This window comes from Brachionichthys hirsutus, unplaced genomic scaffold, assembly GCF_040956055.1.
Source record: "Brachionichthys hirsutus isolate HB-005 unplaced genomic scaffold, CSIRO-AGI_Bhir_v1 contig_180, whole genome shotgun sequence".
Taxonomy (NCBI): domain Eukaryota; kingdom Metazoa; phylum Chordata; class Actinopteri; order Lophiiformes; family Brachionichthyidae; genus Brachionichthys; species Brachionichthys hirsutus.
Window position 1 is genome coordinate 45,850 of NW_027180417.1, and position 20,867 is coordinate 66,716.

Below are 20,867 nucleotides of genomic sequence, written 5' to 3' on the forward strand. Positions count from 1 at the left end.
CCATGGCATCATCTTAAAAGTAGAGAGAGACACATTATTTTATTTCATCAGGAAATAGGCCCTTCTAAAATGATCTCCTCTCCCAATGGCTCATCTACAGAAAGCATCACAATTGTTTCCTTTTGTCGCATAATTATGAGAATCATCACTTTTTTTTTTTTTACATTTATCTGAAACTATTTTCTGGTCAAAAAAGTTTGAGAACATTTCAACAGTAATCACCTTTTTAATCTTCAGCTCCGGGAGCTCGGTTTTACAACTAGAACTCTGCAGGACCATTAGTGTGGATGTTAGTGAAAGGTCATTACCTCCATCTGAGCATTTATGTGTGTTCATGCATGCTGGCCATGATGTGTTTGGTGTGTGTTACAGACATGTTACCTAATCATCATTAAGCACCTGTATGCAGGAGCTGGAGTAGAAATTGAAGTTGAAATGGTCAAATAAAAGGGTCGACAGAGAGAGAAAAACCCCGACAAAAACTCTCGGGCGGTGCAGATATGCAAGATGACTGTAAATGATAATTTTATTCTCAGACAACTGCAATAAAAAATTGCAATTGAAGGTTTTCTTTTGAGAAACTAGCAACAAGAGCAAATTTTTCATTCACTGCCTACGTGTCAACGACACTGTCCATAAAACAAAAAAGCAGAGCGATTTCCGCAAGCTATGTGGCTCTGCTGTGCCTAGCATGGGAGAGAAGCCTGGAACAAGTGCAACTCTCTGCGGCACATGTTTGGCCAGGTGGTAAACTGTGGTGCGCGTCAGCAGGGAAGAGATATTAAGCTCGACAGACACGACACCATGCAGACTTCAACTCTGATGCATGAATGTCCCACTCGTGTATTTGGCACCGGGGAATTGGAGAGAATGAGAAAACCGGGATGATCTGAGCAGCTGATGAGAGAGAAGGTGAGAGAGGTGAGAGGAAATGAGAGCAAAGTACAGGAATGCGTACCACGGAAAGAAGGAAGAAGGAAAGCAGCTACACATCCTATTTGAAGTTCCTGGAGTGAGAGTTCTGTATAGTGAATACTATGACCGTGATTCACACATTGATTCTAAAATGATCTTCATGAATAGCCAAGTTATTTGAATTGTAAACAAATGATGTCAGCCTTATCACAACTACTATCTAACCATAACCATAACAATTGTTGGCATGAAGTGATGCTACGATTGTCTCCCGAAACAGAGTCGGCTCCAGCGTCCAGTTCAGCTGCGATGACAGCTACGTACTCCAAGGATCTAAAAGCATCACCTGTCAACGGGTCACTGACACACTGGCTGCCTGGAGTGACCACAGGCCCATCTGCAGAAGTAGGTTCCGTCATTCATAACATTTTAGGTGTATATGGAACGGAGCTGAACCCTTTTAAAATTAAGCAGAAATCATTTGACCTGCTGGAGCTTAGCCTGAACTCCTTATTGGACTTACAATGAGTGTTTACTTAAGCATAATCAATCACGTCAAGGGTGATTGCTCCAAAGGCAATTGCCCATCAGGTTGTGAATCCTTGCTTTGGACAGATGTCTTCTGCTCTGCTGCAAAATGGGAGACTGCAATACGTCAAACATGCAAGCAGTCACTTCATCGGGAGGATCTCCCTAAGTGTCCACTCCATCTACGCTTGGCAGGTTTTAGTGTCGTTTGAAAACAAAGCTCAATCATTGAAAATAACATTTAGGTAGTGGAATTTCAAAAAAAATGCAATGTTTTTATTTTAAGTTCTTTTCTTTATCACTTTAAAGTTTCGATTTAAATAAAACTATTTCTTATTTTGTAAAAAGAAAAGGCTCTTCAATGCATTTAATGACATGATAATCTATATCTGAACGATCTCCATCTCCATATCTGAGGAAAAGGCTGAAATCTGCCAAAAAATAATCAATTAATATTATCCCTGTAATTTGCATTTTACAGTTTGAATCTGTGTCAAAATCACAATTCATTTTCTGACTGACGGACTAAATACAACGCAGCATGAGTGGCAGCACAAGGATGCAGGGGCTCTCACTGCCTGCGTGTTTACCGACAATACTCCGTTGGGCTTATTGATATACAGCGGAAAAGCCGACAGCTAGTGCAAACACTCGAGAGAATGCACACGGCAAACACAACACACATCGATGGTGTCCAAAGGACAATGTCAAATAGCTCATAGCTGCGGCGGTACTTGCCTTGAGCTGTGTGAGTCTTTGACAGACGGGCAGTCCCTGTGCTCAGACACACACTATAGGCTCCCTGTCATATCGCATTATAGTGTACTTGTGTTTGTGGGTATGCCTGCTGTGTGGCCATATGTCTGTCTGACTGCAGGAACTTGTCTAACTTCATGATAGGGGCCACTCTCAGTATAGACAGCAGGCATAGAGAGAGGACATGCTAGTGGGAGGGGGGGATTATGTCCACAAATTAGCCTTTGTGCAAAACGTGTTTTCTTTTATACTGTTCATAATTTTACTGCTTTCTTTTTTTTTGTTATCCGGTGACATTAAATCACTAATTATTCTATATGTTTTGCAAAATTGTTTTTAAGTTGACTTATTTTCTATGTGAAAACAGTACATCAAATCAATGACAATACCAGCATGATATTTATACTCTAATTCTTAGGATACATTATTTGAAATCCCACATAATTCTATATTTAAAAGGAGGTCTAAATTTAAGGGAGATAACAAGGAAAGGAAAAAGAGGAGCTGTTAGACGAAAGGCAAGGAGGCAGGTGGAGGTTAAAGATTCCTCTGCCGTAGCTGTGCTGTACTATGTTATCTGCTGTGATCACTCTCCTGGGATTTAAACCTATCAGCCTCTCTCTTTTTTTTCTACTAGGACCTAATGTTAATTAAGAGCTGGTCTTTGGATGAAAATGCTGTGAAAGTGTTTCTGTGTGTCCATGTATGCATGTGTTTGTGTCTACCTGTGTGTTTGTGTCTACCTGTGTGTGTCACAGTGTGCTTCAGCTCTCTTTTCTAATTCATCTGGGGATCTCCTCTCTCTCTCTCTCTCTCTTTCTCTTGGGGTATTTTGTTTCCATGTCTTTCTTGTCTTTTTTCCGCTCGTCTTTCCTCACATTTTCATTTTTCATCCTCTCCACAGTCTTGCCTTTTTCCTTCCTCTCCCTCAAGTCTTCTGACTTTGTCTGTCAACCTGTCTGGATTTGCAAACTTGTTTGCTGCATTCTATCCTTGCATCTCAATCTACCTCCTCACCACCACGGCTGTTCTGTAGAAATTAAAATATTCTTCTTATATACTTCCTTTTCTAAAATGCCACCATTCTTCTCACCCTCCAATGCCAGATGAAGGGCAAATATATGATCAGATGAAATTTTCACTGCAGTGTGATGTGTTGTTGAATAAATCTGACTGAAAATGTCAAGTAAGCCTTTAATATCAATGTCCTCGAGAGTCGAGGGTTTTAAGGGGACCTTTGACACTGCTGTTTTTTCTTTTTTTTTTTTTTGCCCATTGTCCCTTTAAGGCAGTAACACATCTGTGGCTTTATGAGGTACTGAAGACGAGAATTATTACCTTGACTATCACACAGGACCAAATCAATATGGATGAAAAGGGATATTAACAGAAATAAGTAAACAGGTATAAGCTTGCAATTAATGTGTATTAAATTGGTGATGGTAGAAAATACCTGTGAAAGAAAGACATGGAGGGGATATAAGGTGGAATTGATTGATTTTGAAGCAGACAGCATAACTTTCAAAACCTTATGATTGTTTTTTTAATTGTGTCACTCTGTCTCTCAATTTTGCCGCTTTCCCCTGCAGCTCGTACCTGCGGGAGCAACCTGAGGGGGCCCAGAGGAATCATAACGTCTCCGAACTATCCTGTTCAATATGAGAACAATGCACACTGTGTGTGGGTCATCACAGCAATGGACCCCGGCAAGGTGAGCTCATTTTCATTATTTTATTCTTCCTTTGTTCCATTTGGCATTTCAATCAAAATAAGTAGTTTGCGAGGTGAAACAAACGTGTATTGATTTTTCATTGTCTTTACATGTGGTGATCTTAGCAACTCAACGCCCTTGAAGACTGACCTTTACGTTTGGTATTAGTTAGCATTTCTTTCTCTCTTTTTTTTCTGTTAACTTTGAATAATTCCGCTTTCAAATTCGATCAATGATTTAAAATATGGCCAAATTAATGTCTAAAATGCTTCCTCAGAAATTCTTGTCAAAGCTTCCAGCGGTTTTCATTTGAAAGATCTACATTAGATATCGGCGGAGCCCTGAGGATATTATGAGAGAACGTTTCCGCTGTGTTGCTGTGAGACAGAGAATGGTAGAAAAATATATTATTGCATAAATTAGCACTTTTTCTGTGTTTTCACTTTGATTTGTCTAAAATGTTAAGTTCCGAGAGAGAGAGAGAACAGAGGGAAGACCAAGATGGCATGGAAAGCTGCAGCCATGAAGCATAGGAAGAAAAATAGTGCTCAGTATTCAGCCAGCTCCTTCATATTTAAAACGAGAGCACCAGGAATATAGAAAGGGGGAAAAAAGACTGATTGTCCAAGCAGGTACTTGACATGTGACCTTGAAGCATGTCAATGGTGCCTGCTCATCTCTGAGCGACTGACATAGTGGGATGGGCAAAGACAGAGATATGATTGAGGGAAGAGAACAAAAATTTTTAAAAAGGAATAATAGAGAGAAATGTGCTTTCTCTCCTCCCACCACCTGTCTTTTTGACCTTAAAAGAGAAAAATGGTATCCTGACCGAAGCATTTCAATTCTTTTCCCAGTTATAATATATCAAATTTGCATCTGACAGGTGTGTGGTTCTGAATCTTAAGATGTTTTTATTGAACTGACGTCAGCTTGCAGTAACATTCACATATGATCTTGGGTGGGTTTTATAGGAAAGCTATAGTTAAATTTGATTTACTGTCCTTGCATTTAAAAAGGTTTGTAGAAGTGCATATTACAAGATGTTTTGCATGGTGACATATGTCGGCTGTAAAGTGTGTGTGTGAGTTAGTGTGTTGGTATTACTGGAGATTTTAAATGGAATACAATATAATACAGATTCACATATCTTTAGCTGGATGGAACAGATGGAACAGATGGAATCATTTGTATATACTCTGTTTACAGCCTACTCAGGCTCCTGCATGTGTGTTTGCGTGTGTTGAAAGTGCTTGAGGTTTGAGAGTGCTTTAAGAATGTGCTCTAATGACAGATTATCAGCTGCTGACAACTTTGCAAAATATCACTATCTACACAGAGAGAAAGGGAAGGAAAAAAAAATAAAGGCTGTATAGACACGACCAGACGAGAGTTCAGAGACATTTCTTTATACTTTGATCCTCAATCATTACTACCATGTACTAAATGTACATTCCCCCCATGGATGTCTGTGGTCAGTTAAAGTTTAGGGAGTTTGAAGAAGAAAATATAAAGAATATATAGAAATGTTGCACCAATTAAAATTGATAACAGTCATCTCTTTGGAGACAATCTTCTTCTCTTTGAATTCTTGGATTGGGTCTTAAACTTCTGCTCCATTACCTCTTTGTCTCCTCTTCTGTTTGTTTTTTTGATTACCCTTCAAATTCTTAGTAAGCAATTACTCAAGATGATTTGTTTCATCAATAACATGCTATATAAAAGTCTTTTCATTGAATTCTGTGTGCCTTTTCATTGCTTCTTTTTGTCGCATCACACGGACAGGTGTCAAAAAGCCGAGGAGTAATTCTGGCTGGTTGCGCGTCTGTTGTCACCATGTTCGTTTGTGAAAAGAACGATCAATATACTGTAGCTTGTAGCAATCTGGTAGCCTGTCAGCAAAATGTGTGTGCTCTTATTGGTGTGTGTGTGTTATTAGTTTTGTAAATATGTGCACACATATCAGGCACCTTGTGATATAATGAATGTTTACTGTCTGCCCACTTAGTTGCTAACTGCCAGACCTTGTGAAAAATGTTATAGACTAAACTGTCAAACTTCAGATTGTAGAGAAGAGCGACATAGATGTGCACTGGGGGGAAAAAGTCATTGAGTGGTAGTTTTGTGTGTTAGTAATTTGATTCATCAGCATCAAGCAGATAATTCTATTGTTCAAGTTTTGCTCATGCCTGAGTGCTCACACGCACACACATCATGAAACGCATCACCACACATGCACATTAAGCCTAATCATTGCTGTCCATTTCTGTCTTTTTCCTGATGAATAATTAGTGTGTGTGTGTGTGGGCGTGTGTGTGTGTGTGTGTGTGTCTTCTATTTGAGGATGGGTTGTGCTTTTTCATGCATAGATCATCATAATTTTAGTGTTGGCAGGACATCAGATTCGTCAGATTTTGTTAAATGCACTTGAAATTTAGAAACTAGGGAGAAAATAACCAATGATGACCTTCGGCAGCTCAGGTTACGATCTTAAGCTGCGGTTTAACAGAATTGAATTACATTTTGGGGTTTAATCATGTATTTATTTTATCTGACTCAGTGGGGACGTTCATTCATTTGCTCAAACTACTTCTCCTGTGAGGGATGGTCCTGTTGGAGCTGGAGCCTATGCCAGACGATTTCACTGTCTGTCTATGCCTCTCTACCAAAAGAGGCCATTTATGATGATTCAGACATTTTAATTTTGTGAACTAGTTGTACATTTTAGGTTAGAGCTTCAATATAAAACTTTGTGGAATCAATGAAAGATAAGTCAAAAGTCATTTCTGGCCTGCCCAGTCCTACGGTACATCTCTGTGTATCACTGAACAGCTTGGAATGCAGTTTCACAGAGCTGTCACACAGCTGTTCTGCAAGCATAGTATGCAGTTCATTTTTATAAACTTTCCAGCCAACAGGTCAATGGCGCTCAAAGGTGCTGTAACACCTCTGCAAGGGAGTTATTACATCAGACGGCGGCCATTTACTTTCTAACCACTTAAAGCAAAGGTCACCTCGGGACCAGACTCCAACACATAAACATGGCACATCTGGATACTTGCAGGGTATGACCAATGGGCTGCTATCCATGCAGTCTATTTTTAGATTTACTGGTACTTTATTTGGCCCACAAAGAAAATCACTTGTCGCCATATAACAACATTTCAGACAATAACCAAGCTAAATAAATTAATATATAGTCCCAAGTTACATTCATTACCATAAACCCTACACCTCATGCTGCATATGAGACAGTTTATTATAGTGGATATGCTTTGACCTTGTTACTAGCATTACCTATATGAGGAAATTGATCTCTTGTTGCTATATTTCAAGCATTTCAGTCATTCTTCCTTTCATGTCTGACTTCCCCTCAGCTAAAATCAAATATATGCAGCAAAAGTTTTACTGACTGTGGTTATTCCTGCACTGTATATCGCATGCAAGATGCTAATATATGTGCTTTAGTCTAAAACTGAAGCTGCTCCCCATGGCTTCAGTTTTCAGATGTGAGGGAGGCAAAGTGGTCGTGATTTGCTGGTGTCTGGTTCAAAGGCATACGGGACAATAACATGTTTCATCATGTCTTGTGTGACATCAAATTTCAACAAAAATTCAGCATTTCACCAAATTGAGCTACTTCTTAATGTCGACTTTCGTCACAAGTAACAAACATGTAGTCTTCTGTCAATAAATGATCTTTTATAAGTATGCGGTGGTGCAAATGGTGGAATTAGCCAGATGTTTGTTCAGATTCACTTTAGACACATAGTAGGATATTTGCATGGTGATAAGTTTTACTACTCAAAGTTTTAATAACTTCAGAATTGTGGGTTTATACTTGTGGGGTGTGGTGATATCGTGGTGAAAAGGTCATGCCTGTACTGTCTGAAAGCATCACCGAGTCACCCCGGACAGACGTTAATAAAACATACACTCTATTTGCACATTGAACTGCAGAATAATAGCTGAGATGGTTCGACACCAGCGGCAGACACTGAGTACAGGCTTTTATTTGCTGTGACTTTATGTACAAACCAGCAGAAACATTTCCATCACTTTCTTCCCTGCTGTGGCTCTACCCTGAGGAGGCCCTAAAACTCCCAGCGTCACAATTTGACTTGCTGATTGAAGACCTTTCACTGTTGGTTTTGATTGCATGCTGCTCTTGATGCTTAGTCTCTGTAGCTGCTCTTACCTGCTCTGCTGCTGTCTAATGACCTCAGTTAGAACGCTGAATACATCCCTTCTTTGAAGGGATGCACACTGTTTCTGATATGAGACCTGTGCTGCACCAATTTTGAGGAGCTCTGAAAAAATAATGAGCACTACAGTAACTGAATAATGTGATGCAATCAAAAGAAAGCATAACACAAATCTGGAGTCATCTAACTGAAGGCAAATTTGTGTTTACTGCCAACACTGTCTCGGTTGGAGATTTGTAAAGGGCGAGATTACACTCGCAGCCCTTTATTTCTGTTGTGGTTGATTCCTTCCTTCCTTTGAGTTGCTTTCTTTTTTTGCTTTAGAAAATAAAGAAGCTAATCTAATGTAGTTTGGGATGGCAGGCTGCTCCTAATGCCTTTCTAAATGAGCCCATTTGGATCTATCTATTGAAGAGCACTGAGCTTCTTGATAATGACCTAAGTGTGATAACGCTTCAGTTCCTTCCTTGAAGTCTGATGACACTACAGATTCTTGCTTGACTGTCCTGACACAAACTTACACTGAACAAAAATATAAACTAAACCATTTCTAATCACATTTCCACAAGTTCATTAAAAAAAAGCTTCTTCATTTGAAAAAGGACTATTTATTCCAAAAGGTGTGTGTGCTTGAGTTTGTTTACATCTCTGTTTTTGAGTACTTCTTTGTCTCAGATAATCCAAAACTGCAGATTATCCAGCCTGATTATTGCACAGGAACGGCTCTGGATGAATTTTCTGATCTGGATTTTCCCCCTATGGAGCTGTGGAATGATGCAAAATTACTGAATGTCAGCAGGAACTATGATTTCAAGTGCAGCAATGTTACACAAACTGATCCAGTACATCCCAAACACGAGATTTAAAGTTAACTTCAGCTTTATTCGTAAGCCCTGAGCATAGTTGTCGGTTGTACCGTAGTACATTAATGCAGTTGGCTGAAGGTAATTGCTGCTTTGCCAAAAGTGTGCTGTGTGTGTTTTGCTAATCCTGCTTACCCTTAGTGACCATCTTCTCAACCGGCAGAAGCACGAGTGTACTGAATATTCAGAATAGATACATGCAAGTTTAGAGTTTTAAGCTGTGGCAAGTCCAATTTGAAGTTATAGCATCCAAAATTGCAACTTTATAGTGCAAACATGCCACATAGACAAGCTCACGAGCAGACTTGGTGGCTGAGGTTTCACATTTAGTAATTATATACCTGGAAAAACAACAATAACATCCTAAACAGTTTAAAGCCTGCCAGTCAGTCTGTGGATCTACAAGTTTTTTTTTTACTCTGATCTGCTTCACTTCTTCCCTTTATGTACTCGAGCTGCTGTACCATCTTCACAAAGACATTTACCTCACTGTCACAAACACATTCTGCAACAGCATCTTATTTTTCCACTTACTGGCTTCATATCCTGCTCTTTCCTGTTGTAGTTATGAATCATGCACACATTATTTTTCCAATATATGATATTTTCCCTTATGAAAAACAGGACAAAAATGCACACACACACACTCAGTCCTAAACTGTTTAGGTATTAAAAATCTGACTAATGTTTGACAGCGAATAAGTGGTTTCCTTTATGAACTATTATTCCTGAGTTTTTGATGTAATCAGCACTCCTGAAAATGGATAATATATTGTGTCCTGGTTTAGAAACGTCTAACAGTGATGCTAATGTAGATGATAAAATCTTAGGAGACACATCTGAGACATTGAGACCCTTCAGGTACTCTGGAAAGGATGATATAAAAATACATAATGCACCATTTTTTTTTTATATTCCCTGTAATTTGCTGTTAGCCAAGGGTTAGTAACTCATAATATTGTTTTGCATATTCCTCCCATTATTTGTAGCCATTTTGGAAAGAATAAACATTGCCTGAGGCTGCAACATTCACTGTAATAAGGTAGTAAAACGTGTCGCATGAGTATGAGCCTGATATTTATGAGTTGTTTGAATTTAGGATACTGATGTCAAAAACAATCAGTGAAAAACATATTTTAGTTTTTATGCATATGAGATTGAGGGCAGTCATGCATTCAAATGTTTCAGTGCATTTCTACAGTTACAGTTGATTTCTATGGCGAGCTGCTTTTACTCCAGGATCCTCCGTATCCATATATTTGCTTCATTTAAAAAACTAAAAAATGGCTGAAAGCTTAAGCTCCTCTAACACGCCAGAAACAAACTGACTGGTTTTCGGTATGAACCCATGCCCTGTGTTGTCAAAGAGATGATCTACAGCTGATAAATAATAGACAGCCGGTATTATGGCCTTTAGAGGGCACGGTGGATCGATGATCCGGTTCTGTATGCATGCAACTACCGCTGCGAACGTGACCGCGAGTAACACATTTACTATTCTATTCATCAGTGTCCAACGGCAGACGAGTGTTTTCAGGGAGCAAAGTGTGTTACTCTCTGAGGCAATCTGTGTAAACTCGGAAAAGTAAAAGATGACTGTAAAGGATGCTGGTGCTGAATGCAAGAGGGTAATTTCACCTCCGTTCTATTGCTCAGCCTCTCTGTATCAAAGCAGATTATTTTGAGAAACTGATGAATGTGTCACTGTGTAATTAATAATTCTATTATCTATATGTATGTCTGTCTCTGCTATTTACAGCATCTCTATTTATTTTTTCATAGAAATAACTTTCTGTGAATCAAAACTCCGATTTTGATACCATTTCCAAATCCTGGCAGGAATGAATAATGAATCACTTTCACTTTGTGATGTCTCTACATTTGCCCCTCCATGTTTCTGTCTATACGTGTTCAGTGGTTCGCTGTTTTGTCCCATTCTTCTAGGTGATGAAGCTTTCTTTTGAGGAGTTTGACCTGGAAAGAGGATACGACACGCTGACTGTGGGGGATGGAGGGAAGATAGGAGACACTCGGAGGGTGCTCTATGTGTAAGCGTTTTCTCTCTCTCTCTTTACGACATTCCAACCAACGTAGCTGTCATGTTCACACCCAACACTCATCTTGTGTTCGGTGCAAATGTAATTCGTTGCAGCCATTGACAAGTGTGAACGTTTTTTTAAACTTAATAGATAATAAGTATTTCTAATCCTCTTTGTTCTTTATGTTAATACAGTATATACTTTTTATTTTTGATGTGTGTTTGCTCATGTGCCTTTTTATGCAGACTTACTGGTTCCAGTGTCCCTGACCTCATTGTTGGCTTGTCCAATCAGATGTGGCTGCACCTGCAGTCAGATGATACAATCGGCTCTGCAGGGTTCAAGGCGGTCTACGAAGGTATGGCCTTGTTTAGGGTGAAATGGCTGCAGTAAACCTTTTGGCGAGACCTTTCTGTCACCACCCCTCAGTCACACACATGCTTACAAACAGATACATCAGCTGTTGTAATGAAGTGTGAAAGTCATAGTGTTGCTGAGGTGATGATTAAGCAGTGCACAGAATTGTCGCTGGTCCGCCCTCCTCTATGGATGTGAGCGGGTGTGCGACTGTGCATTGCAAGATGATAATGAATGAATTATGAGTCAATCAGCTGATCGTTTTGCTTGGTTGTTTTTCACATTATGCCAAAGCTGACACTAATATAGAGATAAAGATTGCGACACTCACAGTAAGTAAAGGTGAGACTGAGAAACGCAGAAATATGTCCCGCTAAATGCCTATTTTTTCAGAAGAGTCCATTCATTTTATTCATGTGTTTGATTACATACTGCATCTGGCCAGTGTAGCTTGTAGGATAAAGTTGAATTCAATGGAAGCGCACTAAATTGAATTCACTTGAGACAAAGAGGGGAAACTGGTAGAGAGAGAGAGACTGGTAAATTTGATAAACACAGAGAGAGAGAGAGAGAGAACAAGAAATTGACAGAGTGGGACAGGAGGAAAAAAGGCAAATTGAGTAAGATGAGAAATTGTCTCAAAGAGAGCGAGCGAGTGGGTGGGACAAAGGTTGCGCTCTTGTTCTGCTTAGCTATGTATGATTCAGTGATATTGCTGACAGTGTTGTCCTGGGTCAGTCGCTGATTCAGTGAATCATAGTGTAGCTTCAGAAACCTGTGTGTGTGTGCCCGCGTGTGTGTGTGTGTGTCGTCCTTCACATATACTGTATTACGGTTGCGGATATTACACTGGTCCGCATTGGAAGGAATAAAGAAATAAACAGGACACAAACAAAGGGTAGTTCATGACCTCTAGATGACCTTGTGCTTTTAGTGTTTTCCACAGGATATCAAACAACCGCCAGTGGTGTGTTTAGGGACTGTTCCTGGACGTGTGTATGTGATGCTGTCACATTGTGTAAAGTCACAATGTAACACACTTTGATCAGTGTCAACCCCCGAGAGCTTTCAGTCCTACAGGAAAACTAAACATATGTGTATCCGTCTTGATTTGGACTGCTGTCACTACACATTTACACTTACACTTTTTAATCTCTGCATGTGTATGTTTTATTCTTTCCCGATGGCATTTTTTTTTTGTCAAAATAGCAGGGACGCTTGTGTGTGTGAGTTTGTGTGCCTGCTTATTACCTCCGTAGAGACGGAGGTTATGTAATCGTGTGTTTGTCCGTCCGTCCATTAGCAAGGTAACTCAAAATGTTATAGACAGATCTTGAAAAAACTTTCAGGTAACAGTTGGGAATAAATAAAGAAAAGGTTGTTTGGTCTAAAACTAATACACTCACATTGAAAAAGTTTAATCAACTCAAAAGAGACTTATTGAACAAACAGTAGTTCCAACCACAATGATAAAAGCAGTTCATTAAGATGGACCACACACATGCCTGACTCTTCTTTAAGTATTCAGTTCTTGTGGGCTGTACCATGAACTTCGGCACATAGACTGTTCAACACACACACACACACACACACACACACGCATATGTTGCTCACCTTGAGATGTATTTGCCCAAAGCGAATCCAGGAGCATGGTGGAACATGCGGTAAAGCCAAACAGGAGGGATAAGGAGAAGTAGTGGATACAAATGTGGATAAAATGGGAAAGAATGGACTCCAAAAGTCAAACTTGTTTGTAAGCCCATTCTGTAATGTGACACACATTAAATGACATTTAAACATTGGATTTTCCATAAATTCTTTATGTTTGGACATGTCAAAGGAGAATGTCTGAATAATCATATCTGCATAACATTAACACCACTTAAAAATCAATATGCAATTTTTTTTTTTGACCTTTCACCCAATCTCACAGTCAACAGACAACCTCTTATTTGAATGTCACCTGTTGCATGTTGACATCAGTTATCAGCTTTGAAACAGAGCTGTGTATGTCATGTCTGTGTCACAGAGATTGAGCGAGGTGGCTGTGGAGATCCCGGAGTGCCGGCCTTTGGGCATCGTAGCGGGGATCGCTTTCAACACGGGGATGTGCTGACCTTTTTCTGCCAGTCGGCCTTCGAACTAGTCGGGGAGAGGACCATCACGTGCCAGCATAATAACCAGTGGTCCGGCAATAAACCTAGTTGTGTCTGTAAGTATGCCCTCTCTTTTTGTTCACGTTTATCTGGATGGTTGTTCTTATTCTTTTGTTTTTCATGCTTAATCAGTTACAGAAATCGTTCTGTAGCTCCCTTTCACCTTAATCTGCCTGTATTTCTTTTTTTTTCCTTTCTGTTTTTAGTCTCATGTTTCTTCAACTTCACGGCTCCATCAGGGACTATACTGTCCCCGAACTACCCAGAGGAATATGGAAACAACCTGAACTGCGTCTGGTTGATTATCTCTGAACCAGGAAGTCGTATTCATCTCCTGTTCTCTGACTTTGACCTGGAGCCGCAGTTTGACTGGCTGGCAGTAAAAGATGAAGGTAACTGGGGTTTTTTTCACTTTGTGTTTTTTGTTCTACACTACAAATGTTTACTACATTATATTTATTTTTATTGTACGTAAATTAAAAGCTGGACTGGCGTATATAACTGACCAAGAAAAATGCTATATTAATTTGGACAATTTGGTGTAGAAAGAGAATAAAAATCAGATTGGATGGATGGATGGATAGAATATATGGAGCTTTAACTAACTAACTGTGTGGCCCTCATTGAATAGTTCTGTTCAGACTCAGATAAAGTTGTAATATGACTGATTAATGGATTCAAGATTAATGGTTATGGTATGTTTCTATAAAAATTTAACATATTTGGTAAATTCTGAGTCGAGGCAGGTGTATTCACGAGATCTATTCTCAAGTATCACTTATTCTTCACATCAGTCATGAGTGGCATTTTCTAATATTCTGTCCTTAAATAATACATTTAAGTGCTAAATTATTGGCTATTTCTTATCCTTAGATCCTTATTAACAGCACTTTTCTTGTAATGCAGCCATTGTGATGGCCAATAATTCATTGCTGGGACTTTAAAAAATCCATACATGAAGAATTGAAGCTAAAAAGAGCCCAAAAACATGGAGAAGAAAATCAATTTGTGTCTCAACCTTGTCCCTCATGACTTTCTTATCCTTTTTATTCTGGGTTAATAGAACTGTGACGTACAAACAAATGACAAACTAAAGTGCAACCATAAATCCCCTGAGCTGAGCTGAGAAACAATACCATGAAATACAGCCTTAAATATCGAATAAAGCTTTGAGGGACATTTTTGAACACAATTTACAGTGGAATGGGTCATATAATCAAAAATACATTGCTGTCATCTAACAGAGAAGACCATTGTGATAGACAGCTATAAAATACTTTTTATTTAAATCTCTTTCCTCAGATAAGACAATGTAGGTCTTCATCACGCTTTCAGCTATTGTTACCTTGACTCTCTTTCCACTCGTGTTCTTTTACCGAGCTTTCGGTTTGCTGAAGATCAATGAAACTGTCTGTTTTTCACTCGTTTGTTACGTAGCTTATGTAAGTCTAAGTGGAAGGCAATCAAAATAAAAAATAAGTCTTCTTGTGGGAGTGCTGCTGAATAATCTCCAACATCAAATTAGCGTTATTACTGAAGTGTTGTTGAAGCTCCTTCTCTGTCCCTTGCAAGATTGTCAACACATGCTTTGTTCACTGTACCTTTTGTAGTTGGAATCATAAGAGGTTTGGAAAGTTACTTTCAGTCGGCTGTATGAACTTAACAGTGCAATTTAAAATTTGTGTGGCTCACACTTCATTTTGTAATCTCTCTGCAAACAAAGTAGGTCTGATGTCTTCCAATTTCGCAAAAGACTTGGTTTTAGATACCAGGGAAGCTTCTATTTATGTATATGAGCCTCAAAGACATCATTGAATAGACCAGAACACAGTTTACTAAGTGCGTCCATGGCCCTTAGTGAATGAATGCAGGAAATGTTGTTTGTAAAAGGGCCAAATGACCACAATGAATAATTACCAGTGCAGGCATCTCCTATCCATGCAAAGCTGCAGGTGTTTTCTGATGAATCACAGTTCCTGCTGCAGCACCAATCTGCTAAACTCATGGTGGGCCATTAACAACAAGAAGCATTGTGTTAGTCCTGGCAGTGAACTCGAGTTGCGCATGCCAGTAGCTCATCGGCATCAGTTCACATTTATAATCAACATTCACATTTGAAATAAATTCCCAATCACATTCAATCAACACAATAAGGTGGTCTTTATAATCGCTCTATCTTTCACACTTATGCTTAATCATTATGGCTCTGCTGCTGGTGGTTGATCTATTTATTTCTACCTCCTACAGACCGCTGTAACTGTCTGTGGCGATTGATTTCTCCATAAACCACCTCAGCCTCCTCCTGTTCAAGTCCTTATTACCATATGTGGGGAGGGCATTTCTCTCCTTGTGCATTATGTATACTTCTCACCAATATGGGCCTGCTGGGCTCTGTTTTGTGTTGCCTTTTAGGGTTTCATTACGCTCCCGACTGAATCTGTTGCTCCCAGCTGGATCATTGGAGTGCACCCCCCAAGAACAGAATGTATTCTACCAAATAAAAGTGCATTGCCTTTTTTTTTTTTGCTTTCCACTGAATGGTCTTGCGCTGTGACACAAATGTCTCGGACAGAAATGAGGTGATTCATGTTTACAGCTGTACAAACCAGTGGAGGGAGTTGTAATGGTTTCTAGGCCATTCAATTGGTGTACAGTGTGTTGTTTAATACCTGGAAAGAAATGCCTCAATGCTCGAGAACACCTTAGCATAGCCGCACACTCAGTCACTCGTTCCAATCATGTGCCCCAAGGAGATGATGAGTATTTGATGGGAAAGATAGTTCCCTCTTCATTGGTGACAGAATTGTCTGGGAGTTCCCAGCAGGGCTCATGTTGACTCAAGACATTATTAGGACTAAATCCAGTCCAAAGCAAAACTGAGCAGCACTTCTCAGGAAAATGAGTATACTGTATATTACAGACACAGAATTGAAATGAGTTTTTGAATATTGTTCTCTGGTCTCATTTAGGTTTGTCAGACCCGATGACATTTGGAACCTTCTCAGGAAAAGATGTTCCATCACAAATCGCCTCCAACGGACACATAATGAGGCTGGAATTTCAGTCTGATCACTCTAATACTGGAAAAGGCTTCAATATCAGCTACACCAGTATGTATCGCCTACTTACCTAGCAGTTTATTCTCTGTTACAGCTTGTTTTCTGACTTTATAAACAGTCATTAAATTTGAGTTGCTGAAACTCAAGCAACTGGACTCGGTTTTACAGTTTGGCGATGTTTTGTGTCTCATTTTAGAGGCTCTTTCAGTTCTAATTGATGGGGAACATAAATGTTTACAATCTTCTGACATTGCTAAGACTGACAATCATTAACGTCACATGATAAGTCAAAATCACTTTTATTAGTTGTTGCAGTTGTTGGGATTCAAATTACTGTAACAACTATAAACCTTCAAAATATCTGGCATTGCAATGTTGTTTCTTCGATTTCCAGATTTCTTTATAAAAACAGGTGCACAAGAAAGAAAACTGGATGTAAATGAGCAACATACATCATCAAATGAATTCAGACTTGAATTTGTGTTTGCATGCTGCATCAGAGCACCACTAGGTCGCTGTTTATAAAACAAATATATAAAAAAAAGGATTCCTCATATTTATGTGTGACGAGCTAAAGCGATAAAATCCCCAGGTTATCTTTGTGGAGTTTTAGACATGCACTAGCTCTGGGAAATATTACCCACTGAAGGCCATTCAAGCACAAATACACAATGCAATAATGGGCTGAGGCTCATTGTACACTCGGTAGATGAATAATACAACAGCCATGAAACCTGCTAACTGCTAATCCCTTCATCTGTGCTGACTGTTTTTGCCTGAGCGATGTGTTGTCTAGTTAAGCCTGTCCTGTTGTCAACCTGACGACCAGAGTCTGTCAGTCTTGCTGCTCGAAGCTGAGGCTGACTGATTATAATCAGCCATGAACATTATCCCCTGCATGATCTAATCTGTAGTGTTTAATCACCGTTATTCCATATTTCTCCTTCCTCTTTGTCCCTGCCATTTTCACTTCTTAAGAAAGTCTTAAGCTTCTTAAAAATCTTCTGTTCTGCTCCAACAATTTTTCATCTTAAGAGCTCTCTGACAGGGCAAAGATGCTTCGTGAATATCTTTATCTGTCCAGGAGCTATTCTTAAGTTTGACAAGAACTTCTTTGATAACACCACAATTCTAAGAATTGCATCATGCGAATAACATAACCGCTCTGTACTGGAGGTTTTTATGAATAGTAATCTGAGGAAATAATGGTTAGTGCAAAATTATACCAAAATGCACAGTTTTCATTAGAAGAAATCAAGGTACAAGGAAAAAAAAAACCTCACCCTAAAGGGACAGTTCACCCAAAATTGACATATTTTCAAGTGTCTTCATGACCTGATTACACAATTCAACTTCATAGATCATGATGAGTGTAGGTTCATGTAGGAATATGTGCAAACGCTCTCCCTTGAAGATAGGGCCCTTTAATGCAAAATTCTCAGTATACTTGGTCGAGTTAAACAATTCCTCATTCTCTTTGTCTCAAACCTTATCTGTTTTCTCTTTTCTCAATTCCATCATATTTCTTTGCATTTCTCTCTCTCTCTCTCTCTCTGTGTGACCAGGACCCCCCCAAGCTCTTTCCCTGAAACATTCCCAGCATAACTATCCCCCTCCCCTGAGTTTACACATACAATTTGAATATTTGTGGTACTTATATTCTTGCAAAACACGTCTGCAAAAAGCATTTCTCGCCATCTGTCAGTATTTGCAATGTATTTTTGGGCCTGCAATTACCTTTGTCGCTCCTCTTTGTCCCTTTTGTTTGGTTTCTCTCTCCACTCTCATTTCCTCTCCATCAGTAGTTAATCAACCCGAGGCACGTTCAATCATTCCGCGTGTGCTGGGTGGGATCGGGTTAACCTCTGGAATAAGGATAATATAAGCTAAACATGACAGGGTTGAATCCACATGACGATAATTCCATTTCCGTATTTCCATATCAGTGGAGTGATACAGCCATGCTTTTCAAACTTCTTCCCTTTGTAGGACACATTTCAGGTATTTAAATACTGTGTGTGTGTGGGGGGGGGACATCATTGTTCAAAATATTAAAAGACGCATTTATTTATTTTTCCTCTCTATTATTTTTCTCATTTGCTATCTGGTCATTCAGTTTCAAAGTAGTTTCTCTTTCTGCCTTATGGTCTGTGCAATCTATTGGTGCCTGTTCTGATGTACCTCCATCTGCTTGCTCTCTTTAGCCTTCGGCCAGAATGAATGCCATGACCCAGGAGTTCCTATCAATGGTCAACGATACGGTGACCAGTTTCTGCTCGGCAGCTCTGTGGCTTTTCGCTGTGATCAGGGATTCATTAGATCACAGGTAAATAAGAGATAGCTCTCTGAATCAAATATGTTATTACTGACACGTTGAATGCAGACATGTTTTAGATGCACTAACAATAGTGGCATTAACCATTGTATTAGAAGTTGTTGGTGTTGCACTGAATGTAAAATACACATCAAATGCTTAATCCCCCAAACATAAAAAGAGAGAAAGAGAGAGAGCCATTGCCAAGAGGAGGAAGACAACTCCGCCACGATAAGTGATGAAACTTTCTGACTGGGATTTCGTGGCATACGTGTGGGACTCGTGTCGACATGCCCATAATCCCAGAGAGAATATGTTGCAGCCAGGAGCTAATCCACTGTATTAGCCAGCTGCCACACTTTGCAGAATCAGAAACAGTAAGCACTGTTAGACAACATGTCATATACAGAGAGCCGAGGGACAATGCCCTCATTTGGGCTGTCACCTTCAGGACAGTCAGAATCCACTCCGTGAAGATCCTCATCTCTCCAGTCGGTATTGTATTGTAGATGACTTGTAATGAACATCTGAACACAATAGCTGAATGAAGTCCATTCTTACCAAAAGCCTATCACGATAATTACTTAATTACAATTAAAACCTACACGTTGTTCCCTAAATCACGAATGCCGTCAGTGTTTACAGTGAAAGAAGAAATCATAATGCCAGATAGGCCACTTGACACATGGAGTGGATTATATACTATGCACAGTAATATAAAGACATGAGAATTACAAGGGCAATAAAACAGAGCTAAAAGAATGTAATTCAAAGATGTCATAACTGTCCCTATCCTCCTTCCTTGGGATGTCTGAGGCTCTGACGCTATCTAGTGATCTTCCCTTCTCCCCAATGGTCACTACATTGTGAGAAATTATAACCCACATAAACACACTGTGGCATTTTTACGATGATTGACTAGTGCTCCCTTTAGATGAAGAGTTGAGGAATGCTAAATTAAGTACATATGCTATTCCTATTCTGCCTCAATTTACCTTACATTATTAATTAATCCAGACCAGGACACACATTTATTGGTGCCACGAACACGGCGAAGCCATGAAAAAGCCAGCATATCAGCACTTTGTTAACTGCAAGGCTGGCATGTGGTACCATTGATACATTCATACTACTGATAGTTCATGAAGTACTGCGTGGTACTGTAAAGTTAATAATGCCTTATTTTCAGTCATGTATGAAGTGATAATTCATGTGTACCGTTACCATTACTGTATTTGTAATATTTAGAATTATGTTACCCTATTATCTCATTTGTTCTGAATTGTTATAATCATATACCTTATAACACATTACCTTCATATAATACATTCATATACTGTATGCATTAATGCTGTATTTACAGGGATCTGATCAGGTCACTTGCATCATCCAGGATGGAAATGTAATTTGGTCTGCTGCCGTGCCTCGCTGTGAAGGTAAACAAACTGTGCACGCAAACCATTTATGCTCAAGGATGGCCAATCATTGAAACTGCTCAACCTGCAAGAATATAGGGGTGACAAATCATCTAGCTACTTGGCTCCCTCCGTTATGCTTAAGTGTGCTGTTCCACCTGGTGTCGAGATTTCCTCCTCTAATTGCTTTAGCCTCAAGCATGCCCAGCAAGTTTGTATGCAGCTGTTCTCACTCAACTATTTTCTTAAATGAGATTCACTTTTTGATTTCTGGGATTCTTGCTAAAATTAAATTAAGGCAGACACATATCGTGCCGATCTACTTTCACACATAAACATTTCACCTCCACAAAATGTAACGCACTGACCGCATGCTACATATTTAGTTCATTTATAGAATTAACTAAATATAAAGAATAAATATGTTGCTATTTCGACACCTTTTAAATAAAAATGATAATTTGCCTCTGAGTATTTGCAGTCTTTCATGAATCCCTCCATCTTGTTTGTATTGTCTAAAGAACGCTATCGAATATTGCCTGGTGTTAA

The 20,867-nt window shown here is 39.3% G+C and overlaps 1 protein-coding gene across 1 annotated transcript in view; it reads left to right on the top strand.

Annotated features, from left to right (window-relative positions):
- The window catches only part of LOC137914784 (CUB and sushi domain-containing protein 1-like), a 116,356-nt gene that overhangs the window by 15,194 nt on the left and 80,295 nt on the right, over window positions 1–20,867 (top strand). The window contains 9 exon segments of the mRNA XM_068758279.1: window positions 1,196–1,320; window positions 3,789–3,910; window positions 10,923–11,026; window positions 11,263–11,375; window positions 13,404–13,586; window positions 13,737–13,922; window positions 16,500–16,640; window positions 18,794–18,915; window positions 20,267–20,339. Of these exon segments, the coding sequence (XP_068614380.1) occupies window positions 1,196–1,320; window positions 3,789–3,910; window positions 10,923–11,026; window positions 11,263–11,375; window positions 13,404–13,586; window positions 13,737–13,922; window positions 16,500–16,640; window positions 18,794–18,915; window positions 20,267–20,339 (1,169 nt within the window).